Raw genomic sequence first — 25,953 nt, 5'->3', positions numbered from 1 at the left:
CTGAATGTAGAAGAGAACCTTCAGCAAAGCCCTGGGACTGGATTTCCATCTATGATGAGAAATGATAACAAATAGTGGCTAACCATGTCAGGAAATTTGTTACTATTTGAGAAATCCTGTTCTAGGAAAACTGAAAATTTCTGAGAAGTTACTACTCCTCTTCTGAGTAGTTAGGGAGGAATTAATTGACACAGTTGTTTAGAAATGTCAAAGCAAACTATTTTAACTTCAAAAAATGTTGAAGTCTATAAGAAATAATCATAGCAGTCATTTCTCCATTTATCCTCTACTTCCGCTCCCCCCTCCCCCCCCCCAGCCCCGTGTGGGACATGTAGCTTTGCAAACCTGCTGTCCCTCCATTAACACTGCTTGTTAATGCAGGTGCATCCACAGCTGAACCCTTTCTACTTCTAATTGCAGAGCAGTTCAGCTGCAGTACCCAGTATCCAGCTTTATCTACAGACACAAAGTTGAGGGAGCTTCAGCATGGCTGGGGCTGGCTCCTTTGGCTTCAGCCTCTGTTAGCAGCTGGTGGACACCAGTGGTGCTTGCAGAATTCTCCTTCCCAGTCAGGACGGCACCAAGCGGGTGAGGCCGAGTTCTGTGTTACCTGTCAGGGTGAGCAGGGGTGTGTGGGGTGGCTTTTTGGGAGTGTGTGCCTCAGGTACCAGAGCCTGCTGTAGAGCAGCTCCCTTGCCTAATCCAGCAGGGATATGCGGTGTATGGGGCGTTCGGGACAGCAGCTGGCACTCGGCTTCATTCCATTGTCTCACTAAACAATCCCTCTCCCCCCAGCCCTGGCCTGCATCCTAGGATCCCCAGATACTGGTTTGTGGGCTGGCAGGAGATGAGAGAGAAGGGGGCTTGCGGGGTTGGCCCTGCCACCTGTTTTGGTGACTAATCAGCTCCTGGTGCTCCAGCTGGAGCTGCCCTAAAACAAACAGGGGTTTTATTGTTGTTTATCCTACTCGTGCAGACTTTTTTTCTTTTGGAAAAGGGCACGGAGCTCCCCCTCACCCTCCGCGCGTGGCGGCGTGGTGATGTTCTGTTAACTGTGAGCGTTAAAAGCGAAAGCAGCGCCTCGCTTCGTCACGGATAACGCCCGCCCCCTACTCCCCCCCCCCCGCGCCACACACACAACGCGCACGCGGCGCGGCCGTTAACGGCCCCCACGCTCGAGCGGGCGCGCGAGGCGGCCCCGCCCCTCCCCTCCCCTCCCCACCCCTCCGGCGGCCGTTGCGCGCTCCCCACAGCGCCGCCACTCAGCGCCCGGCGGGGCAGGAGCAGGAGCAGGAGGCGGAGGCGGCGGCCGGGCTCTCGCGAGAGCGGGCAGCGGGCCGGTTCCTGGTTGGTGGGAGCCCGCCGAGCGAGCCGGGGCGGCAGCGGGGACGGGCCTCCGCCGGCACCGGGCTGCGCGCCGCCCACCCCGCCGCCAGGCCCCGTGCGCCACAGGGATCATGTCCGCCGGCCAGCAGGGGACAACGACGACGACAACGCCGCCGCCGCAACCGGACGAGCCGCCCGCGCCGCCGCCGCAGCCGCCCGCCCCGCCGGGCGCCGCCAGCAGCGAGGCCGCGGGGACGGCTCCCCCCGCCGCCGGCCCGGCCGCAGGCGACGCGGCGATGGAGGTCAGGAGGCTCCCCACACCCCCACACCCCCCCCACACACCCCGCAACGCGCCGGGCCGGCGGCAGGTGCCCGCCACGAGGCCGGCGGGGCGGCCCCGGCAGACAATGGAGGGGCCGGGGCGGGCACCGGGCGCGGGGCCCTCGGGGGCCGCCCTCTGCCCCCGGAACGCTCCGCGCCGGGCCGTGCCGCAGCGCGCCCCGTGGGGCCGTGTCCCTCCGCCGCGCCGCGTGTGTGAGGGGAGGCGGGCGGGAGGGGGGGGCAGGGGGACGGGACTCGGGGTGTTCCCCCCCCCCCCTTTCTTTTTTTTTTTTAATTTTTGGCAACAGGTGTTTCTTCCAGAAATTTCAGGGGGGTTGAGCGCGTGCCTGGAGACGCTCATTGTATCGCAGCTTTGTTCCTTCCTGCGCGGGTCGGAAGGGAACGGGCCGGTGCTGCTGGCGGGGCTCTGAGTCACGGCGCGCAGCGCAGCGCAGGGCCGGCCCCGGCCCCGGCCCCGGCCCCGCCAGCTTTGGGGTGAGCGGGCAGCCGAGCGCTGTGGGTAATGGGTGCTGCCTCTGCGCCTCGGAGCCGGCAGCCCTGCACGCTGAGAAGTGTCTGAGTGCCGTCCTGATACTCCCCGGCACCTCAGCGCATCGGTTTTCATGCTCTCCAGCCAAATCGCAAGGCTTCGCTGTGTCTGTCACACGTGAAGAGGTCAGGCAGCGTGCTGCTGCGCTTCTCCCAGCCAGGAGGAGCAGGAGTATGGGAGTATTGTACACCAGTTCAAACAGCCCTGTCCTCGTGCTCCCTGCTAGATGGGTATCAGCCATACCCAGCAGGAGATGAGCCAGAAGATCTGGTATAAGGCTGGAAGACCTTTAGCTGTAATTTTTCATGCTCTGCTCTTTAATTTTGACTTTTGAATGAGACGTCTGTTAGGCCGCTTCTGTTGCCACAGGCTTTACCTTGCCAGAGTTATGTGAGGAGACGCCCGCCCACAAACATCCCGTGTCTTGCCTTCCTTTGTTTGACGTTGTTTCTTGTTTCCGTGTTCCTTGGGTCTACGGACTAGGCTAGGAAAGACTTAACTTAGCTCTTACTTCGCTCAGCTAGACAGCTGATTATTAATAATTTTGAGGATATCTCATTTGTTTCCATTTCTTAGCCTTTCAAGGGTGGTTTTGTGATGTACTGTCTTAGCCTGGTGTAGCAGAGAAGGGTTGTCCTGTTGTTTTTGGCTGTAAGAACTGAAGGAGAAATTACACGTGAGGGATGATGGGGGAAGAATTAACCTAATAAGGGGAGATGAGGACAAAACCCGATCTGAAAGAGCAGTTGAAGGCAGTATGGCAAGGACTTGGCAGGAAGGGGATGAGGGAGGACTGCCCCCTCCTGCCTGCCTGCTTTTCTGTTAGGAGCAGTACTGGTGGTGATAACAAGTTACATGACTTATTAAACCAAACAGGGGAGAAATACAGTTTCTCTTAAATTTCTTCTCTGCTTTCAGGACAGAAGTGCAGTCCAGGTGTTTTATTTAGATTTATTCCCTTGATACAGAACGATAAGGAATTGGGGTAACCTGGAAGAGGAAAAAACTTGAAACCACTCTTGCCCCAGGACTGGTTCTTTCCCGGTGCTCTCCAGAGCCAGCTTTAGAGGGTTTGGGCACAGCACCCTTGAAGCGGTGCGCTGAGCTTCTGGACAACAGCTGGCTCTCTCATCCACCTTGATGTGACGCTTTAATGATGGAGCTAAATTAGATTATAGAGAGCTAGCTCTGTCCGTCACCTTGTGGCAGGGATCTTTGATCCATCTCCAGGTAATTTTACAGTAAGTAATAGAGAGCTGACTATATCAAAGCAGCAAAAGATGGATGTGCCATCTGATGTGAATAGAGCGTAATTTGCAGGGAGCTTATGCTCTTCTACATGGCTGTATTCTCCTCTTCAGATAATAAGTTCTTTCTAATTCTTTTTCATCTCAGGAATCTTTTGATGATGCATCACCAGGAAAACAAAAGGAAATCCAGGAAGCAGATCCCACATATGAAGAGAAAATGGTATGTAACGCTTGGGAGCGTGTACAGTTATCCAGTATTTAGGGCCTGCTTACTTAGTGTTCTGCTCTTTTGAAGTCTCATAACTGGCTTTATAAGAACTTGTCTAGTCATTCAAAAATAAAATCTAAGTAATTTGAAACAAATAACAGAAACAACGTATAGACCCTTTTCGTTTTTAGCATTTTGTTCTCTGCTCCTTCTCCGTTTCCACTGTGGTATTCTGTGGCAACAGCTGTTAATGTGTTTTGCCGTTCCTAGGAAGTCTAGTCTGAGCAGCTTTGAAGTGCCCTAAGTTTAGAAGAATCGTATAATGGAAAGTATTCAAATTTAAGTGGAAAAAAAGAGAAATATTGTAATGTTGCTTTTGAAATTGACTGCAGAGTTGTCCTGCAGGCAAAGAGGATAATGAAGATTTGGGTATTCACTGTCTCAGAAGGAGAAAAGATTCTCTAGGGAAGCATCCATTAGTTTCTAAATGGCTGCTACCTTACTTTCTGAACGTGTAGAATCAGTTGAAGTCTAGGATCTTTTTATATCACTACCGAATACAGGAAAATAATTCCAAAATAATTATTTTTGAACTGCAGGATTAGTACTCCTTTGTAGGAAAAGTATAAGGCTTAAGGCTTTGAGTAGACACTGTATACTATAATACATTATAACCTACACTGTATGCTATAGAAATATATTCTGGCAGGGGGACTTCATAATAAGCAAGTTCTTTCAAGCAGTACAGTGTATGGGACAAAGTAAATAAAAGCTTTAAAAGCTTTTTCACAGGAGGCTGAGAAAATGTTTGCTGTTCAGTACAAGTGCTAACTGTAAGCCTTGTTAAACTTTTCAACACTTTCACTTTGTCAAGACTGAAAGGGATCGTGTTAGCTTTTCTGAAGTTTAATTTGTTCGTCATGAAGCTCTCGTTAAGACCGCTCAAGCATGAAGATGGCTAATTCTGTGCTTCACACGTTACATAAGAGAAAACATTTTCTTATTTTTTAGCTTTTATGGTATCCGGAGTGTAGGAGATGGAGTCACCCACTCCTCACCATTCCATCACATATCCTTGCTCTATTCTTTCTGCTTTTCCTTTCTTCCTGTTCATAGTTCTAGTGTCTGTGACTGCATGTGGAATTTCTTCATAGCAAAGTGAAACTGATTCTTATAATTTGCTGCTTCCTGTGTTTCTTCTTACCACTGAAAATAACCCAGTCTTCTGCTGATTTATTTGTGCTACTTCCTAGAAGTGAACTTGGATTTGTCTCTCCTAGTCTCTAAATAGGCACAATTACAAGAAAGATTGTATTTTATTGTCAAAATAGTCAGAAGATGCGCTGCAAAAGAAAACAGGGAAGGTTTCTCTGTCTGTTGGTATGAGGATAGCTCAAGGTTGCGTAGTACAGCCTGTTCTTGTCTGCGTCCTATCTAAAAGATACAGACAACATTTGTTAGTCTCTTAAAGGAATATCCTGAAGTGCATTGAAAGTGGGTTGTGGCGTGTGTGTGCAGTGCCAAATCTTATGGAAAGTTCCTTGCTAATGTTTTTGAACAAGGAAACGTGTGCATTGCAGTTTGTATTTCTTATCTTTTGTACAGCCAGTGAAAAGTACTTACAAATAAGGATTATTGATGTGGATAGTAATAAGGTCTTACCTAATTTAAATGTCAGAAGCTGTTCGGAAGCAAAACAAAACAATCTTTGAGGGCTAGACAGGAAAGCTGCAATTCGGGGTCTGTGGATTGTAGCTGTGTTAATCAAGCTTAAACTATGGCTAGAGTCAGACTCTTGTGGTACGTACGGGGTTTGCTGCTTTCTTGATCTCCTTTCACCCCTGTCTTTCCGTCTCTCATGCCAAGTAGGATCTGCTTAAAGAGGAGAATACTCAGAGCGCTGGTATTGCTCTTGCAGAAGTCTGGAACATATGTTCCTTTTTACTAAGAAAACTGACTTCCTGTAACTGTGCAAGTTGCTAAATACCAGGTTATGTTGTGGCAGCTGGCAGAATGTCAGGGTGGTTGCTGGTAAACATGGAGCTGTCTTCGGAAGTTCCTGTAAGCTCAGGATACTTGGAGTGGCGCTGGGAAGGTGTGTTGATTCCAGACAGAACCTGTCTCACAGGAGCTAAACTTTTATTGTCTCCTGTAATCTTTTTTGTGTAGCAGAAATGGCGACTCGTATCAAAGGGTACACTCCAAATGCAGCTTAGGCTGAACGTATCTAACAGCTCTTTGCCACTAAAATAGTTTTTCTGGCTTCCAGCTATGGGCTCTTCTTCTGTCCCCCACGCCTTTCATGACAGCCCTTTTGGTTATCTGACACCTCAGCGAGCTGTTTTATCTCACGAAGCAGAAGAAAAGAGAATAGTTGTTGCCAGGTGGGCAAGACGAACAAGTTCACTGACGAATCCTGTGCATCCTGAGTGGGAGTCAATTTCTGGGAATGGGACCATCGTTTTTGACAGGAGAAGGTTGTTAAAGGGACTCTGCTGCCTTGTTTAGTGACACTTAGGCAACCTTTGTGCGCAAGTCAGATGTCAGTCTTAATGCAGATCTGTCTTGCAACTTTGATCTTACTGTTTAGCAATGGTTAGCTTCGATCCAATGAAAGAATATTGAATGTGTCAGCGCCAGTTATATTGTTGATGTTAATCATCTCTTTTTTGCTATTGTAGTTATGTACGTGAAGAGATGTGAATCTGTATTGTTTAAAAAGCATTTGTTAGCTTTGTCTTTTAAATGAATGCATATTGTAACGTCTCACACTTGTTCCGCTTAATTTCCCTTGTCAACAGCAAACAGACAGAGCAAACAGATTTGAGTATCTGTTGAAGCAGACTGAGCTGTTTGCTCACTTCATCCAGCCTGCTGCTCAGAAAACTCCAACTTCACCTTTGAAAATGAAACCAGGACGTCCACGAATAAAGAAGGATGAGAAACAGAATTTACTGTCAGTTGGCGAGTGAGTGATGACATGTAGGCCACCTTGTACTGTAATTAAGGATTTTAGTGTACTTTAGAAGCGTAAGTTAAACTTGCTAGCCTTTTGTCCTATTTGGGTGTGTGTTTTACACTGTGTAATTGTGTTTTTTTCAACTGCCCACTTGTAAGTGGAGGGTTGTCTAAGAATTCGATGAGTTAGAAGAATTTTGTGGTGGTGGTAAAGCACTATCGATTAAAAGTATTCCAGCATGAAGAAAAGCAGGGGCAGAAAAGAGAGCATTCATGGCTGTAAGCTGTAAGAGTTCATGGAGAACATAATGCATCTTACAGGCACCTTGAAAATCCTAAATCTAGAAATTTGGATTGCCTTCATTGCAGCTTGTGTGTCTGCACCATTTCAGGAACTTCTGGCAGATGTTGCAGAGCTCTTAAACAGCGTCATTCCCTGTCCTGTAGTTAAAGGCCAGGACTGATGCACCCTGACTGTGTGGTTTATCCCTTTCCAGTCACGCTGCTCAAACGTTTGAGCCTCCAACATGAGCCAGAATGCCATGGACATCTTCTCGTTAAGAAGCTACTCGTTCTAAAGAGTCAAAAAGCATTTAAATTCATGAGCTTAATTTTAGAGTTCTTTTAAAGAAAACTGCAAGAAACTTCTTTGTGTATTTGTGATCTGTGTGTACTGCAGTGTCATTACATTTTGGAACAGTTTAGTGTCTTTTCAGTTCAGCAAGAAACTTATTTCTTTCTTCCACTTTTTCAGCTACCGACACCGTAGAACAGAACAGGAAGAGGACGAGGAGCTGTTAACAGAAAGCTCCAAGACAACAAATGTCTGCACTCGATTTGAAGAATCTCCATCATGTGTGTTTCCTCTCTTCCTTTTTTCCCCCTTGCAAGTTATTTACCTTCAAAAGTCAAACGTTTGGAGTTTAAAAGAGGAGTTTATTTTCACCATTCCCAAAGAAAATGAGTCAATTTTTGGGTGGCAAGAGAGAGAGAAAACGATAACCAGCACCAGTTTGATGGAGCAAAATACATTAAGGACTGTTTATATTCTGGCTAGAAGGAAGGTCCAGTGAATCCTGTCATGTAGAAATCCAGTTGCCATGCCTTAGTTACCTTAAGTTGCCTTAGTTAGGGAAAGAGCTAGCTTTTAAGTTGGTCATCTTAAAATTTTCAGGTGGAACCAGTCTTCTGATTCAATTTAAAGTACATAATGGCTTCCAGTCAGTTTAACAGAGAATTTAATATTCTGTTGATTTACTGTTGTACCGTGTTCTGATTTTGGGAGGGATTATAGGGTTAAAATTTCAATATAACTTGTGTGTTTTCAGAAATCGAAGCTGTCGAAGCAGCTCACAGAAACCAAATTAGTGTATCACTTGCATCCAGTCTGCTTCATCCTTGGAATTTACTGTGTAGGGTGTACTACTTGATTTTGTTCTGTAGCTTCGATAATCAGTGTCAATTAGCAGGCAAGACTCTTTGGCAAGTCTTTACAAATCTTTAAATCTATTCTTTTATGTCTTGTAGATGTTAAATGGGGAAAGCTGCGTGATTATCAGGTCCGAGGACTGAACTGGCTCATTTCTTTGTATGAAAATGGCATCAATGGTATCCTAGCAGACGAAATGGTATGCATGGAGCCCGGATTTCTACTGGGGGGCTTGATAGCACACGTTACCAATAGAATTTTAAATCAGCAATGTACTTTTTTACATAGCACAAAATGCAATGTATGATTTCCCAAGTTTTATTTTTCTAGTGTGTTTTTAGGTCACTAATGTTAAAACAGTTTCACATGTATGTTAATTTAAATAAACTCTACAGGCAGTTTTAGAAACAGGCATGAAAAGGGGATCTGTTAAACTTTAGAACAATATAATTAAGGGGGGAAGCGTTTTATAGAACGACGTGTCCTGTATATTTTCTCAAAACCCCAGCTATTTTGCTAGGGTATTCTGAAGCTGCCCTTGCGAAGAGAGTGTCATTCATGAAAAGAGCAACAAATGTGGGAACGCTTCCTGTTATTAGGATATAAAATACAGATAGCACGATACGAGTGTCCTTTGTGGATTGATGTTCTCAGCAGGAAGAACTGCAACACTGGGAAACTTTCCAGGAAAAATGATGCGAAGTTGTAGCTAGAGAGCTGTGTTTTCATTCGCATCATGACCGTGGACTTTTCAGTCAGTGCTAGCCATAGCATCTTTTGTTTCTGCTTTTGTTCTTTTTCCCTGGATGAGAAGGGATGAGGGCAAAAGAAATTGTAGTAGTTGGAGAGGCAGATAGGTTTTTGTCCTCCTCCTTTAATTGTATCTGATTTTTAACAGGAGGAGATAAGGAAAAATAAAAGTTGAATTACATACTGGCATGATGCATTTCTCATATCTTACTGATAGTTGCCTTTATGTATAAAACTTCAAGATAAATTAGAGACAAGTAACTTCATTGTTTAGGAACACATTTGATTTTGAAATAGATCAAGGATTTTCATACAAGTTTATGAATAGAGGATTTTCTTTGGCAAGTAGAGTTCTAAGTGGAGCAGGGTTGTGTTAACGAAGAAGTTTGGGAAACTGTCTAAGTCTGTAGATTCATGGTCTTCCAAAATTTGTTTTGGACTGAGGAGTTTAAATGCTTGCTGTTAAGTATTTTTGGATTTATTCTTAAATATTTATCCTTTTGAATTTATCTATGCCTTTCACACAGCCTGTAAACACTTTTCCACATCTTACGCCAGGTGGAATGTGGTCATTTTGAAGACAAAGACTTGAATTTTGGAAACAAAAATAACTTGCATTGATTTTTTCTTTTTAAATCCTATGCAACTAAGTCACAGTGTTTTGAATTATGTAAATGATACATAGGGTCTGGCGTTTGTGTATTTTCCTGTTTTGTTTTAATTAAAACTATGCAGTGAAGATACAAGATTTTTAATATTTCTGTTGAATAATGAACAGTGCTTTAGAAAGTACTTCTAAAGCCACTCAGTATTTGTTTTATTTTTTTTATATATGCAGCTGTTTATATTTACTTATGCTTCACTTTATTCTCATGAGAACTGACGACATGTTGTGGCCTGCAAAAGTCATCTTACAGGGTTCCTAATTTATTCACTTAATTTCACGTTTAAGATAATGAGTACGTGTATGTCAGTTTTTAAAGTTCATTGACCTCTAAATAATCTGAGTATACCCTATCCTACAAAAATAAATCTTTTGAAATAATGTTTTCATGCACTTCTAAGAATTTCTTACTTGAGGGATAAGGCGAAGTTCTAACTTAATAATCCCGTGTTTGAATATGTTACTCTATTACTTTTTTGTTTTTTAGTTGTGCAATGCTGTATAAGCTTTTAGTAACTAAAATGTTGATGCCTTTTAGTGTACCTTAGCAATTTGTTTAGGCTGCTGTGGATTCTATAATGTACTCAGAGCTCACTGTTGAGCTTTTTAAAGGTGCTTGCTGAGAGATTTTTTTCTGACACGTTAATGCTTTTCACAGGGTCTCGGGAAGACACTGCAAACAATTTCTCTTCTTGGATATATGAAACACTACAGAAATATTCCTGGTCCTCACATGGTGTTAGTTCCAAAATCCACTCTACATAACTGGATGAATGAATTCAAGAGATGGGTACCTACACTTCGAGCAGTGTGTTTGATAGGTGACAAAGACCAGCGAGTAAGTTTTGATATTATTTTTCCTGTATTCACGCATGTTAAATCCAGCATGTGATCCATGCTGTTTGGCAGCAGGTTTTTTTGATTATTCTTCTAAGGGTACCTAGTTCTACTTTAAAAGTTTGTTGTTAGAAATTACAAACATACTGGTTAAACTTTTAAATAATTCTAGAAGTCATTGATCCAGATATGATACCTTATGATTTTTTTAGTGTGTCTTTTTAGAATTCAAAAGTCCATGCTCTTTTTTAGTAGAATGTTTCTCATTTACGTGAATTAACCTCTTAATATCTGTATACCTCTAAAATTTGAATTCTTAATAATTGCTGTGTCCTCTCTTAATCCTTGGATGTCTGCATTCTAGAAATCAAGTTGCCAAATAAAGCTGTTTGGGATTATTTTTCAATTTCAAAAAAATCCTTGTCTAAACTAGGACTCAAAATAGTTTTTCTGTTGGTTTGGTTGTGTTTTTTTTTTTTTTAATTTATTTTTAATTCTTAAATTTTAATATTACTGTTTAGCTATTGAAAACCTTATTTGAAGTTCCTGAACTGAAATTCCTTCTCTGCTCTGCCCCAAGGGTTTTAGCAGCCTCATCACTGACAGGTCTTACAGTCCTTAAGTCTTACAGTGGCTGTATGTTTTATTGACTCTGTAATTAATCTTATTTTCAAATTCAGCAGCCTTGTTTTAAGATCTTAGCAGCTCTAGTGTGTTCTTTTTGTTTTAGTTTTGACAAAGTCTCAATAAAGACCTGTCACCTTGCTGTCTAGGCTGCCTTTGTCAGAGATGTATTGTTGCCAGGAGAATGGGATGTCTGCGTAACATCATATGAAATGCTTATCAAAGAAAAATCAGTATTCAAGAAGTTTAACTGGAGATACCTAGTTATAGATGAAGCCCACAGGATTAAAAATGAAAAATCAAAGGTAATTTTTATTTTCACTGAAAGAGATACTGTTCTGAGTTGCTAGGTGGTAGTACTAGTGGTATATTTATATTCATTTATGTCTCAATCTCCTTCAGTTATCAGAAATTGTGAGGGAATTCAAGACTACAAATCGGCTGCTATTAACTGGAACTCCACTTCAGAACAACCTACATGAACTCTGGGCACTTCTTAACTTCCTTTTGCCAGATGTCTTTAACTCATCTGAAGTAAGTGTTAATTTCCATTAACAAGTGAATGTTGGTGGTTTTCCAGACTTGGAAAGGCCTGAATATATATATATATGTGGGTATACACATAGATGTGTGTGTGTGTGTTTGTATATATATGTAGATAGAGATATATAGTCAGATGTATCAGTTGCTTATAACTATAGTCTGGCAGTCAGTGCATGTTTCCAATATTGTATGTTATAAGTACAGTATATGAACTAATTTCCTCAGCTTGTCCATTTTTAAGGGCTATTGTGAGCTTAGCAGATGTGAGAAGTATTTCAAGTTAGAGTGTGGAGGTGATCTCTATTGCATTTCAAAATAGGAGTAAACATTGCAGTTGGTAAAACAACTTTGTTCTTACATTAACTGTAAGTTACCTTACTGTTTATCTAAACTTGTTTACTGTGAGTTGGGAGATACTATGTAATTAGCAACAGACTTCATTAAGTGGCACCTGAGCTGCTGAGCATGCCCAGTGCATCGTAGTATGGTTTCAGGAAGATACCTTTTATTATTGTTGGTATTTTTTGCCCTTTTCAAGAATGTGTTTAACTGGTTTTGAGCGTAACTGAATTGGGAGCTTAACATCTATAAAAGTAGAAATCTTGTGATGTATTACATCAGAATTTTACTTCTTCATTTTCATTTTTCATCAAATGCTGCAGTGGTACGCTTCTTCCAGCTGGAATTTATCCACTGGAGCGATAGGAGTGAATCAGATTCCTTTTCAAGAAAAAATGATTTTTTTTTTTAAACTCCCAGTGGTTTGTTGTTGTTGTTTTAGTTTAAAGATACAGTGATACATATCTTCCCAAGACAATAGACCAAAAGGGATGATTTGTTCTTTTATTCACTCTGTGTGTTAGAGAATCACTTGGATTGCATTTTTTCACCACTGTAATGCTACTGCACCTTGAAAGAAAAGTTCTTACATGCCAATTATTTTGTTGATACAGGATTTTGATTCATGGTTTGATACAAACAACTGTCTAGGGGATCAAAAGTTGGTGGAACGTCTCCATATGGTAAGTCTTTCTGCTTTTTGTGTGCTTCCATAACATCTACATTAGGTTATAAATAATTCTTTTAATATTTCTTGTGACAAGATATTAGGGTAAGATAGCTTATTCCAGAAACCATGGTGGGCTTTCAGAAAAGGTTGGTGAAGTGCAGAATGTGTCTATGTTTTGAAAAGAAAGTTGTTTTGCAGGAGAGAGAAAGGTTGACAGTTCTGGCTTTGAAGGTTTTCAGATACTTGCATTTAGAATATTGGCTATGAAGACACTACAAAGATTTCAGTCAAGCAGAGTTTTATTTTTTATTTTTTTCACTTGAAAGACCAAGAGTGTTCTACTGAAAACCTGGAAGACTTTTAGGAATCTTCTGTTAAAAGAATTGCCCTAGAAGATTTAGAGTCGTCCAAAGAAAGCTCAAGCATAATAATCTGCTGATATGGATTGCTTTTTCACGTGATCTGGTAATAGGTCTAGTGGTTTAGCATTTATAAGTATGCCTGCACTGGTGTTGTTGACCCCTTCAGTATTTCAGTTTACAAAATACAGATGATAATGCAATCTCTTTCAGGTGCTACGGCCGTTCCTCCTACGTCGCATTAAAGCTGATGTAGAGAAAAGTTTGCCTCCAAAGAAGGAAGTTAAAATTTATGTGGGTCTCAGCAAAATGCAGCGAGAATGGTAATTGAGACTGTTGTTTATGCTGTGGCTAAGGTTCAGAAGGAATGTGCTGCTTGTGACTCAATGATTGTGCAGAACTTGATTTAATTCCTTCTGCTATATTAAATTTCTCTGTATGTATTTCCTTGTGACACTTTTATGATGACGAAACTGTGCAGATCAGTGCAAGTTATCTGCTGAAATGGGGGCGGGGGAGAAGCTTTTGACTACACCATATTCTCTTTGTCAAGGAGTGTAGTGATAGGGCAAGGAGTAATGGTTTGAAACTAAAAACTAAACTAGACTAAAAAAAGGGTAGATTCAGATTAAATATGAGAAAGAAATTCTCCACTCAGAGGATGGTGAGGCCCTGGCACAGGCTGCCCAGAGAAGCTGTGGCTGCCCCATCCCCGGAGGTGCTCAAGGCCAGGCTGGATGGGGCTTTGGGCAACCTGGGCTGGTGGGAGGTGTCCCTGCCCATGGCAGGGGGGTGGAACTGGGTAGGCTTTAGGGTCCCTTCCAACCCAAACCACACTGTGCTTAGTGAAGCAAAGGGCAACTGTTTTACAGTTACAGAAGTTTTTTCTTTGATACAGGTATACAAGAATCTTAATGAAGGATATAGATATATTGAATTCTGCTGGAAAGTTGGACAAAATGAGACTGCTGAATATCCTTATGCAACTACGAAAATGTTGCAATCATCCATATCTCTTTGATGGAGCAGAACCTGGTCCACCTTACACAACAGATATGCATTTGGTCACCAACAGTGGCAAAATGGTAGTATTGGACAAATTACTGCCGAAGTTGAAAGAGCAAGGTACGCATCTTTTTGTTGTATTGTTGCTTGCGAGCTGTTTGGTTTAATGACAAAAACTGAAGTCAGTACTTCATAATGTTTTCATGTCTCCTGAGCAAAAAATCAGCACACATTATGTAGGACCATAGTTGATTCCTAGCATGATAGTGGCTTCTCAAGCACTGCGTAATAAAAAGTTGATCCAGAAGGACTTGTGAAGTGCCTTTATAAGTAACTTTTTTTTTTGTGACTGCAAAGGGGTTTGTTTGCTTGTTTACGTTCCAGTTGAGACCACAGAAGCATCAGTTGGTCTGTGCTTTAGGTTTCTCAGCAACATGAGCTGTTTGAAACCTAATTGTGTAATATTTTAACCACTGCTTTGGTTTGCCATGAAATACCGTTATAGATTCAAAGTCTTCATGTAGGGTTAAAGTCCAGTCATTTGTGAAATGTTTTTTGTTCTTTCTGGATATGATTTTGAACAGCACTTGCGTTTTTTTTTTAGTCAAAACTGGGGGAACACCCTGTTATTTTTAAAATGTTTTTCTTTTTTTATATTTTCAATAGTAGGGACAAAGCTCTGGCATACGTTACCGTCACTGCACTAAAGTGAAGGAAAGTTTGTCAATGGGGAGACATTATGGATAAAAAAAATCAAACCTTAGTCTTAGGTAATATAGAAGTAACCTGTGCCCAGTATCTGGATAGTATTCAAACAGCTGTGGACATATGCATTGCTGTAAGACTGAAAAAAAAGTTAACTGGCTACTGTGCTTTTTTTAATTTTGGTTTCTTTCTGATGTGAGACTCATTGTTGGGACATTACAAATAGAATTGGTATGGTTTTAAATCAACTGCTGATGTTAACCAAAAGAGAGCATTTAATTATTAGACCTTGAGTCCAAAGAACAAAAGTCATACTGGGAGCATGTAGGAGGCAGCAGAAACTTTGTAACATTCTGTGTTTTATTTAAATCTCTTAAGTACATTTGAAACATTTGCCTGTGTCTATATATACATATACATTAATATATATTTACATTTTTGAACGTTGTTCGTAGCAGGTAAGTAAGCTGACTGACAAGTCTATAAGAAGAATTTAATTTCTAGATATCTCAAATCCAAAATGCTTTAACATTTTGTTCTTTTTACTTCTTGATTTGTTATATTTGAAAGAGAAATTTTCTTCTGCATCACTTGTCCCAAAAAATTTTCATTTGCACAATAAATACACATAGGCATTTAAAGAATACAGAAATATAAATTTAAAATATTAGAAATTCACTGCAGTACTTGATAGAAACATCTGCAGACGTGTATTATATATTAGGCTATGTAATTCATAGACATCCCAGCTGACATCAGACCCTTCTAATTCTTTCACGTGCTAATGGCTGTTTAATAAAAATACTAGGTATTGTTTTAAATACATGTATATATATTTAGCCCTGAAAACTTATCTTCATTACATTACTTAAATCAGTCTTTTTATTTATAACTACTCTTACATGCAACTGCCCTCCATCCCTTTCTGACTGGCAAACTTTTGTGAAGTTTAATGAATCTTAAGTTTTGATGAAAACAAAACCTTTTTACCCCAAACAGATTCAAGAGTCTTAATCTTCAGCCAGATGACCAGAGTCCTGGACATCTTGGAAGATTATTGTATGTGGCGAAATTATGAATACTGTAGATTGGATGGACAAACACCTCATGATGAGAGACAGGTATTTTAAATTTTAAGTATTTCACTTAAGTAAAAATAGTATTTATGAAACATTTAGTTCAACTGATCATGTTCTTTTTATCTATTTAGGCTTCTATTAACGCATACAATGAACCTGGTAGCTCAAAATTTGTGTTCATGTTGAGTACACGGGCAGGAGGTCTTGGAATCAATTTGGCTACTGCTGATGTTGTAATTCTGTATGATTCAGACTGGAATCCACAAGTAGATCTTCAGGCTATGGTAAGAATCCGGATGGAAACGTCCTTTTTTCCTCATATAACTGTCCTAGAAATGCGTGTGCTGTATGACATAGTATTTTCAAATTTAAATGTCATTTTTCCAGTTTAGCATAATATTAATAGTATTTTTAAGACTGATTTTTCAGTTGCAGCGCAGCTTCCACTTTGTGGAACATGTAGTCACATTTGGACTTTGCAGGAGGGAATGCCGTGGTATATGCTACAGTACCCTTAGTAGTGTTTAATGAAAATAGCCTTTTTTGCCTTTTTTAGTTTTAAAAACTAATGGCATGTGTTAACTCCAAAATTATAAAACCTTCCTTCTCTGGAAAGTAGACCTTACTGTATTTATGCTGTCTTCAGTGAGACTTTGGAAAAGAGGCAAATAAAATTTGAATTACAGTTTTTAAAAAGCAAGCTTCTGTTAGCAACTTCCTTTATTTAATTTTTAAAAGTAGATTTATATGCATTTTCAGCCATGGTACCTATTAAGAACACTACTGATTGCAGAAGAAAGTAAAGCTGCTATTTAAAAATCTACCAGTGTTACCATTGGCAAATGAGGCCTTTCAGTGACAACAAACCTTGTAAATTCAAGCTGTACGTTCTCAAGTATTCTAACAAAAATTAGTTCAAAAGAATAACAGAACCAGTGCCTGGAAGCTAAATCAAGAAAATTCCAGTTACCACTAAAAGTGTATGTTCAGAATACTAATTCTCATAGTGGTTAATGATCAGCCAGTCAGGTGAGGTGTGGTACATTGTATTTTTCTTCAAATATTCATAGCATGACTGAATGATTTGGGGATAGGTAGCTTCTGGTCAGTACAGAGAGAATTTCTTAAATATTTTGATTTTACAGAAGGTTACCTAATGCCAGAAGCATCCAGTCTTCTCCCACGCAATGTAATGCACACGTGCGCGTGCACATACACAAACACAAAACAAAAAGGAAAAGCTATTTTTAGGTATGAAATTTAGAAACATACTTGTTGTTGATGTTGCCTAACAACAAAAAACTTGAACTGCAAATGTGGTATCTCAGGTAGTCACATTAAATTGACTTCTGTAAAGATTTAACTAATCTACACCATTCTGTTTTACAAGTTAGTTTGCTGAAACTAATGAAAATTGAACATGATTATATATTCACACTAGAAAGCAAGCGTTGATTTATTTTTTTTTTTTTTCCCCTAGGATCGAGCACACAGAATTGGCCAAACAAAGACTGTAAGAGTGTTCAGATTTATCACGGACAATACAGTGGAAGAAAGAATAGTGGAACGTGCAGAAATGAAACTCCGGCTAGATTCCATAGTCATCCAGCAAGGCAAGTAGTTGGAGGCAATTTTTTTTTTTAACAACACTGCAGACAAATCATGTAGTAAGAATTAATGGGAACGTTGCTTTTGCTCCAGCTGTATTCTGAATATAGAGTGCAAAGACCCAAAAATTTTACAGCAAGAATAGGCTTTTCCTCATTAACTTTTTAATTACTTCCCCAGTGATAAATACATGTATATAGACAAGGGAGTATAGGTAGACAAACTTGTTTTGAAGCACTCAACTTCCACTTGTAAATGGAGAAATTAATGCCTTGGCCTTTTTCTTTAATAGGTGGGGAGAAGTGATGAGGATGTTTGGTTGGTTGGTTTGTTTGGAGTCAGTAACTATTATACAAAAAGGATTCAGCAGGGTTTGGTTTTGAAATTACAAAAATATGCACACCATAACATAAAGCTTGTATATAAGGTCTTGCATCCAAAATGTTCACACACAAATAAAGCACAGTAAAGAGAATGCATGTTGTCCCTGGCTAGATTTTGCTGGATTTTATTTTACTGTTTTTTTTTTTTTTCACGTGAGGTAAGGGGGAAAGTAAGAGAATGTATGGGAATGTAAGGGAAGGGGGAAATCATATGTTGTTCCTTCAGTAATATAATTTTTTTAATTGCAACCTTTCAATGCTTTTATCTTCAGGAAGACTGGTGGATCAAAACTTGAATAAACTTGGGAAGGATGAAATGCTGCAAATGATTAGACATGGAGCAACACATGTGTTTGCCTCAAAGGAAAGTGAGATTACAGATGAAGATATTGATCACATTTTGGAAAGAGGTGCAAAGAAGGTGAGATCAAGTTTAAAAGAAAAAAAAAAAAAACCTCACCCTAGACTTAAATTGTGTGGTAAGATAGTGGATTACTGGATGATAGCTTCATTATTAGCTGGAGAAAATAGAGTGGTTGTTAGTGAGAAGCTTCATATTGGTCAAATGTGTTAATTTTTTTAATGCCGTTATAACTGAGATGTTTTATAATGAAGTACCTTACAAAAAAGGTTACTGCTCATTTCACTCTTTCCTGCCCCCAGACTGCAGAAATGAATGAAAAACTTTCAAAGATGGGTGAAAGCTCCCTCCGAAATTTCACAATGGATACAGAGTCCAGCGTGTATAATTTTGAAGGGGAGGACTACAGAGAAAAACAGAAGGTAATATTTAAGTTTCTCTTGGAGGGAAGCACTGATTTGTATGAGTAAACCATACTTTTATGATACATTGGTTAAATAAAATACAATGCAGCTATAAAAATAATTTGTAAATTTAGTTACTTAACAAAGTATATGTAGACTTTTTTTATATAGAACTCATAGCTGGTCTGAATGTTTTGCAAGACTTAGTCTTAATACTTCTTGGGGGTGGTGGGATTTGTTTTTATAGATGGCATTTACAGAGTGGATTGAACCACCTAAACGAGAAAGAAAAGCCAATTATGCTGTGGATGCTTACTTCAGAGAAGCTCTTCGAGTCAGTGAGCCAAAAGCACCCAAGGTGAGTTGACTAATTAAAAAACAAATAAATAAATAAACTGGTCAAATATACTTGAGAAGTGGTCAAAGCTGAAAGCAAGAAATTCATTTGGTTTCATAAATTGAGGAGGCACTAGAAGTTTAGAAAAATCCAAAGTATTTAAGACAAATTTCTGTGAGGAAAAATCAAGAGCAGTATAAAACTTAAAGGATTTTAGGATGGTAAGGATATGGGGTATTTCATATTTTATTTTTACTTTCTTTAAGTAGTAGAATTTTATTACGTATGAAACATATCCTTACTGCTACTCAAATGCGTTAACTTTGTTCAAGGGGATGTATGTGCGAATCTTTCCCCACCATTCCCTTTCCAGAAGACCCTGTCTGCTTTTCTCACATACCTTTTACTTCTCTAAGCCTTCATGGTTATACCTGACTTGCACCCTGTTTTAGGGTAATTTTTGTAAAAATTAAGTTTTTTTTGCTCACAGACAGGACTAAGTTACTAGCAAACAGATTCTGGATGTGAACAGGAGTCAAATACAAGCATTTTTATGTATTTCAGGCACCGCGGCCTCCAAAGCAGCCAAATGTACAGGACTTTCAGTTCTTTCCTCCACGGCTCTTTGAACTGTTGGAAAAAGAGATTCTCTACTACAGGAAAACAATCGGGTACAAGGTAATAGAATTCATTCACTGCATTAGTGTATTTTGTTGCAGCAGTTACTGGTAGGAGAGTATGTACTTGTCCTGCCTTTCACGCTGATTTAAATGAAATCATGGTAATCTGAACAAATGATTAGGTTGTATTAATGGAGAAGCTACTCCAAGCCCTGGTGAAAAGTCATCAATTTTACAAAATGTATAATCTTTCAGGTACCTCGTAATCCTGATCTGCCCAATGCAGCCCAAGCACAAAAGGAAGAGCAGCTTAAGATTGACGAGGCTGAACCTCTTAATGATGAAGAACTAGAAGAAAAAGAGAAGCTTCTAACCCAGGTATCGCTGGTTCTTTAGTGAGACTGACATCATCTGAAGTTTGGGTTGTGTTTTACAGTGTTACATGAACATTTCTTAGTGATTTACAAATGCCATATTTAAATTAATATGGCTGCAAATCTTGGTTCATGCTGAAAAAAAAGTTTAGTATTGGGTTTGTTATGGGTTTAGATACCTTTGAAGGACACTTTGAAATTAGTGTATTTAGGTTTTACTGAACCTGATCTACATACAGTCTGTATGTTTTTAAGTAAGAGTTATGTCCAGAGTCTGACTTGGCAAGTTCACATTGACTGTAGCCTGTGACATCTTTTCTCAGCTGGGGGACCATGCAGACTAGTTGCAGAGCTGCATGTGCGACTTTCCACATAATTTAAAGCAGAGCCTTTGCCAAAATGTCACATTCACATGTACTAAACTATACACTGCAGGGCGAAGGGGCAGATTTCTTAAACTAAGACTAGAAGTGATAACGTCCCCCCTCTTAGAGAAGATACAAGCTGAATAGGTACATAATTAGGTAGCTTGTACATTTAAATAATTCAAGGCAGGTTAATACCTCTTACTCCTTGTCTGTGTATTATATTTTCACATGTGTTTTGTGGGTAATTTTAGGACAAGAGCTCTTGTTTGAGTAGTACTGCATTGGAGCAGTTCACTATTAAAAGTCAGTACAATCAAATAAGCTCTGGTTAAATCATAATGTGTCTGGCTAAATATTACTGTGCTTTTTCTTTTAAAAATTAATACAAAACTGCAGTTAGTCTGGCTTGGTAGCTGGTAACTTCAGCATTGCTTTTCCTGTCCCTGCTGCATAGCATCACACAAAGTACCTCCAGACTTTGAGGGAGAAAGACCAGGGAAGATGCAGAAGGCTGATGGTATCTGCAGGGCACTTGGTGGTCCTCTGTAACTAAACAAAACCATTACAGAGACTACTTGCCTCTCTTCAGGGACTTTTTTTCTTAAAAAGTGATCCCATGTTGTCTCAGAGAATAGTGGGTTAGAGGGGTTAATTTATGAGCTGAAGTAGTAATTAAAGAAGCAGTGCTAATTATTAGGTAGTTTTTAGATGGAGAGAGACTATAGTGATCATACCATAAAAGCAGTTTTTCTACTACCATCAAACTGCAGGAAAGCACAGGTTTAATATTGTTGGAATTACAGAAGTGTTACTCAGTCATTTTCAATTATCTGTTGAAAGAAATGTGTAGATGGACAAATCCTGAACTTTTGTGCCATGTTTGCTTTTAATTGCTGTAAAGGGATTTACTAACTGGAATAAGAGAGATTTTAACCAGTTCATCAAAGCTAATGAGAAGTGGGGCCGTGATGATATTGAAAATATAGCACGAGAAGTAGAAGGAAAAACCCCAGAGGAAGTCATCGAGTATTCAGGTAACTTACTTTTCAAGTAGTCAACTCTGTATCTAATGCTGCTTTCCTAATTTGAAATGTCTATGAACAAGCTGACCATTTTACTTGTATGAGTTCCCTGTGTGACCCTTTAAGGGTGAAGATTGTGCTAATGGATTTGGGGTCTGCTGATAAAGATTTTAGTAGGTTTAGCCCCTGCGTAGTTAAAACTGTACTGAAATGTGCACATGCTCTATTGATGACACACTTTCATATATTCTAACTGGTGTTAGATATATTCTGGATAGTGCTGGTTTAAATTCTTGTTAATTTCTGAAAAAAGGAAATGATGAGGAAAAAAATACTTAGATGGAGAATTCTCTTTTCCTTAGATTTAACAACCAATAACTGTCTTGACTCTCTGCCCCTTTATTATTTCACATTGTTAAAGCTAGGGATACTGTAAACATTCTGTGACTGACTAATGAGCATTGTTTTTTGTAACTGAAGACCAGTTGATTACTTTTTCCACTGATGTTTTAGAGAAGGGTCTTATCCTGTAGTGCAGCTGCAAGGTTCTGGGACTTTGTTTTTTATGGTATACAGCTGCTTACTTATAGAGGTAACATTTTACTTAAATACTTAATTGTCTTTTAGACACTTGCTCCTGTCTTTGGCTACTAACTTAGAGTGGCAATCCCACTTCCTTCTGTATTACTGTTTTATCAGTTTCCCTGTTAAGACTTTCTTTGAGAAGGAAATTAGCTGGCCAAACCATACCTCAATTAAAATGAGGGCTCCTGTACCTACCCTCTTCAAAATAGTATTTGTAATACTCCCAACACAAGTTCAGGAAGTGAAGGTCCCTTATCAGGTAAAGGCATATCTATTTTTATACAGCAGTAAGGTCTGGTAAAAGGAAATAACATCTTTTAAGGCAAAAAACTAATTCCATGATTAGAAACTAACCATTTGCTCTTTTCTTAGCTGTGTTCTGGGAAAGGTGCAACGAACTCCAAGACATTGAGAAGATCATGGCTCAGATAGAAAGAGGAGAAGCCAGAATTCAGAGACGAATTAGCATAAAAAAAGCACTTGATACAAAGGTATCCTTGCTGTGTTTCTTGCTTCCTTTATTTCCCTGTGCCAATGAGGTGAGATCCCATGCTGTATGCCTAGCCAATGTTACAGTACATTAAGAAGACACGTTAGGCCTAATGTTCATTTCTTACCTGTTCCTCAGCAGTTGCTACCTTCTGCTTTTCTATTCTATTGAACTGCTGTCCTTTGCAGTTCCTACTCTTGAATTTAACTGCATTTGGTAGGTTTAAACTTCCTATTTTGGCTGATAGCTATGGTGATAACTTCAGGTGTGGCCTTCTGTTGTTTGTAACAACTGTTGTTATATGGCACTATGAACTGATTGTACTGTGATCCACTCCCAGTAACTATGTGCTTTTTGAAGAAGCACAATTTCTGATTGGACCCACATAGCTGAAATGCTACATATATTTTTAGAGGACTTACTTAAAAAGAGAAGACTTACCAGTCAGTGGAGTTTTCTTTGATCCTGCGCGTTTCACCAGCCGGGGCTTGGTAACAAAGAGATTTGTAATATGTTAAGACACTTGAAACAAATACCAGACATTTTTACCTACCTTAGGCTTGACTAGCTCCTCTTCTAAAGAAGTCAGGGGAAAAACAGTGTCTCACTCTATTAACCAAAATGCAGCTGAGCCATGTACCTTTTTCTTTTCCTTTGCTTTTGACCATTTCTGAAGATTTTTTTGTTAAAAAGAATCATTGCCCGTTGCAGGCTGGCAGATTTTAACTATTTTCAAATGTAGTGTCAGGCCTGCACTGCACAATCAAAAGATTATTTGTCAAACAGGCAAGCAGACAAACGTGACAAAGCTGGGTGCTTAGATGATATTAGTAAATGAAATTAGTGAATTAGTGTCTAGAATCTACAGTTCCTTAAACATGGTGACTTTCAGGACCAGAGATCATAAAAGCTCTAGTTTTCTAATATGGTATTGTTCATCTGCCTGGCAGGTGATTTTTTTGCTTTCAGAGAAAACAGTTCTATGTTTCTAAAGGATTTCTTAGTTATGTATGGTCTTGTTTTGTTTAGATTGGCAGATACAAAGCCCCCTTCCACCAGCTAAGAATATCATATGGTACCAATAAGGGGAAGAATTATACTGAAGAAGAGGATCGCTTTCTAATCTGTATGCTTCACAAGCTAGGATTTGATAAGGAAAACGTCTATGATGAATTAAGACAGTGTATCCGAAACTCACCACAATTCAGATTTGACTGGTTTCTCAAGTCCAGAACTGCAATGGTATGTATTAATCTGTTGTGCTCTTTGGCTCACAAACACCTCTGACAGCACACCACAGTTACATAGCAAGCTTACTAAATCACTTCTGAAATAGTCAGGTATGTGCGTGTGGTCACTATATTAATTTTTTAAAGACTTTCCACAGCAACTGTAATGGATGACAAATGGAATAAACTAAAAAGTCTCCTGAGAGAAGAAATGTAAATTCCAAGCTACTGTGTTTCAAAATCAACATGAATTTGAATTAAATACAAATCTGTTTTAAAAACAAACATCTGTGATCAAATCCATTCCTATGAAGCCAGCCAGTAACTACCATAAAAAATTTGTTTCATTCCTTTTTCACTCTGCCAAGGTTTTGCATGATGAAAAACAAACAAACTTACTACTTACTGGCATTTCTAGTATTCTGACATGATGCTTTTTACATGAACTGGCTGCCTAAAGTAGTGAGTGACTGACTATGTTTTGTAATTTAGGAGCTGCAAAGGAGATGCAATACTTTAATCACCCTGATTGAAAGAGAAAACATGGAACTGGAAGAAAAGGAAAAGGCAGAAAAGAAGAAACGTGGACCAAAACCATCTTCGGTAAGATTTAAAAAAGCATTTTTGTAGAAAAGCTCACTTGAAGACAGCGTGCTTTGTCTAGGCCTAGTGATAGCTATTTCTTTAATTAAAGAAAGCACACAACAAAAAACCTTATAGGGCAGTCCTAAGTGCTGCTTAAAGTTTACTACTGTCATTCAGTTAAGTACCCTAGCGGATGCAAAATAAGTTTGGGTTCTAAACTGTAGCTCACATGCTTTGGAGCAGATAGCTTGTTATGTTTTTGATCACTGAGTTCTGGGCTATATGAGTTTACCTTGGTAAAATGCCATTAAGACTTACTTAGCCTTTTTATTAGTTTTTATCCATAAAGAAATAATGTCTGCCACTGAGGGGTGGTATGTAGTTGATGTAGACATTGCTGCCTGCCATCGTGTGCCTTATTTTGGGTGGTGGTGGTCATGAAATGGTCTCTAGAGCTAGATTTGGGAAAACAAGCACATATGCATGACAGTACTCTGCTAAGTGAAGTACTGCGAAACATGCAGACCTTTTCTGTAAAGGAAGTTACAACTTCTACCCCTTTTCTTACCTATATTTTGTTTTTAAAGTTGTTACAAAGAACTGTTCTCAAAATACTTAAGGAATGGTATTTCTGAATGCCTGTTTAAGTAAGGAAGCTTTATTTATAAGCTCCTTATTTGTTTCTATACTTTTTTTTTCCTCTGTGAAATGGTATTATTTCAGGATTAGAGAGTACAAGACCATTACTGTCCTGAGTGGGATGTGCATATTCACATATTCTGCATTTGTGATTTATCACGTTTTAAGCTGCCAGGGTTACCCTGTGATCTCTAGCTGTTTTGTCTTTATGCATTACTTAAAATTTTTCTCTGTCACAATAACTTACTTTAAAAACTTACCTTACAGGCACAGAAGCGCAAAATGGATGGTACTCCTGATGGTCGTGGAAGAAAAAAGAAGCTAAAGCTGTGAATGCAGAATTTTTGTAATCACTAAGTTTAAAAAGTAGTTCTTTAATTTACGGGTCTTCATAAGATGTACTGTATAATGCTCAACTATTATGTCATTAAAGGACATCGGGTTCATCTGTTTACTGAACTAGAAAACATAGTACTTACTGTAGGTTCACTTTTTTAAATGCAACAGCTGTGCTGAATTTTTTTTACCATTAACACTTGAAGTAATAAATAGGCTTCATTTATTAATAAGGTTTCACTGGACTTTTTTTTTTTATGAATGTTTCTACTTCAATACCTATTTATTTAGCCACTCCAAAATTGTGTCTTTGTTTTCGTTTTAACTTCTAAGGATGTTGCAAACAGTGCTTTTATGCTAAGAAAAATAGACTTATTTAGGTGAGGTTTTTTTTTTTTTTTTTTTGCTAAAAGCCACAACCCATCAAGTCCCCCCTTTCTGGAAATTCCGTGGCTTGGTTTTTAACTTAATTAAACTTAAATTTTACTACACAAATGTACATTGTTTTTTGACATTAGTGGTAAGGCCAGGTATTTAGTCAAGAACTAATGATGAATATGTAGATAGGAACAAAATCATAACATTTTTCTACTTACAGTGGCAGCAGAAAGTTAAGTGACACTAAAGTTTGTATTTAATTAGAATGGCCTAAAAATGGTAGCATTATTTTTATTGGAAAACAGCAGCAAGTCATAACATAAAACTTAAGTGTGTGTAACAACCCACACATCTCTAATACAGCTGTGGAAAATGTAGATATGGTCCTGATTCCTGTGAAAACAACTGATGCTGACTGTAAGCGTGCAAGATTCTGTGTTGTCATCACACTGCCATCCACGCCGTTCGACTGTTCCAGTCAAACAAATGGTACCATTCAGGAGTGTTGCCTATGCTGCCCTATTGTCTCTGGCACATTATTACCAAGATTAAATCATGCAGTTCCCAATCACCTAGTTAAACAAAATTTTGAAATCCACTAGAGAAAAAAAAGGTCA

General features: G+C 39.3%; 1 protein-coding gene across 2 annotated transcripts; it reads left to right on the top strand.

Moving 5' to 3' along the window:
• The first annotated feature begins 1,237 nt into the window (after window positions 1-1,237).
• On the top strand, window positions 1,238-25,191 carry SMARCA5 (SNF2 related chromatin remodeling ATPase 5). 2 transcript variants are annotated; one of them, XM_072037417.1, is made up of 24 exons: window positions 1,238-1,628; window positions 3,593-3,667; window positions 6,457-6,623; window positions 7,368-7,468; window positions 8,141-8,241; window positions 10,115-10,294; window positions 11,067-11,222; window positions 11,320-11,451; window positions 12,414-12,482; window positions 13,042-13,151; window positions 13,727-13,953; window positions 15,538-15,659; window positions 15,749-15,901; window positions 17,098-17,234; window positions 17,885-18,029; window positions 18,272-18,391; window positions 18,621-18,731; window positions 19,275-19,388; window positions 19,586-19,708; window positions 20,974-21,106; window positions 22,052-22,170; window positions 23,199-23,411; window positions 23,891-24,001; window positions 24,890-25,191. In XM_072037417.1, exons 1-24 carry the CDS (start codon window positions 1,458-1,460, stop codon window positions 24,953-24,955), a joined length of 3,156 nt encoding a protein of 1,051 aa, XP_071893518.1. In that variant the 5' UTR covers window positions 1,238-1,457; the 3' UTR covers window positions 24,956-25,191. The 2 variants fall into 2 exon arrangements, with proteins under 2 accessions (XP_071893518.1, XP_027311571.2); XM_027455770.3 differs by having other exon boundaries at window positions 1,242-1,628; window positions 17,098-17,230; window positions 17,881-18,029.
• Window positions 25,192-25,953: the final 762 nt, after the last annotated feature.

The sequence above is a fragment of the Anas platyrhynchos genome, chromosome 4 (assembly GCF_047663525.1).
Source record: "Anas platyrhynchos isolate ZD024472 breed Pekin duck chromosome 4, IASCAAS_PekinDuck_T2T, whole genome shotgun sequence".
In the NCBI taxonomy this organism is placed as follows: domain Eukaryota; kingdom Metazoa; phylum Chordata; class Aves; order Anseriformes; family Anatidae; genus Anas; species Anas platyrhynchos.
Note: the sequence above shows the minus strand (reverse complement) of the source record. Positions and strands in the feature narration are given on the sequence as shown.

Excerpts from the sequence above, each read along its gene's own strand:
- SMARCA5 (XM_072037417.1), top strand. The coding sequence starts at position 1,458 with ATGTCCGCCGGCCAGCAGGGGACAACGACGACGACAACGCCGCCGCCG. Across the intron at positions 19,709-20,973 it reads AAGAGAAGCTTCTAACCCAG|GGATTTACTAACTGGAATAA; the intron begins GTATCGCTGGTT and ends ATTGCTGTAAAG. Across the intron at positions 22,171-23,198 it reads AAAAAGCACTTGATACAAAG|ATTGGCAGATACAAAGCCCC; the intron begins GTATCCTTGCTG and ends TGTTTTGTTTAG.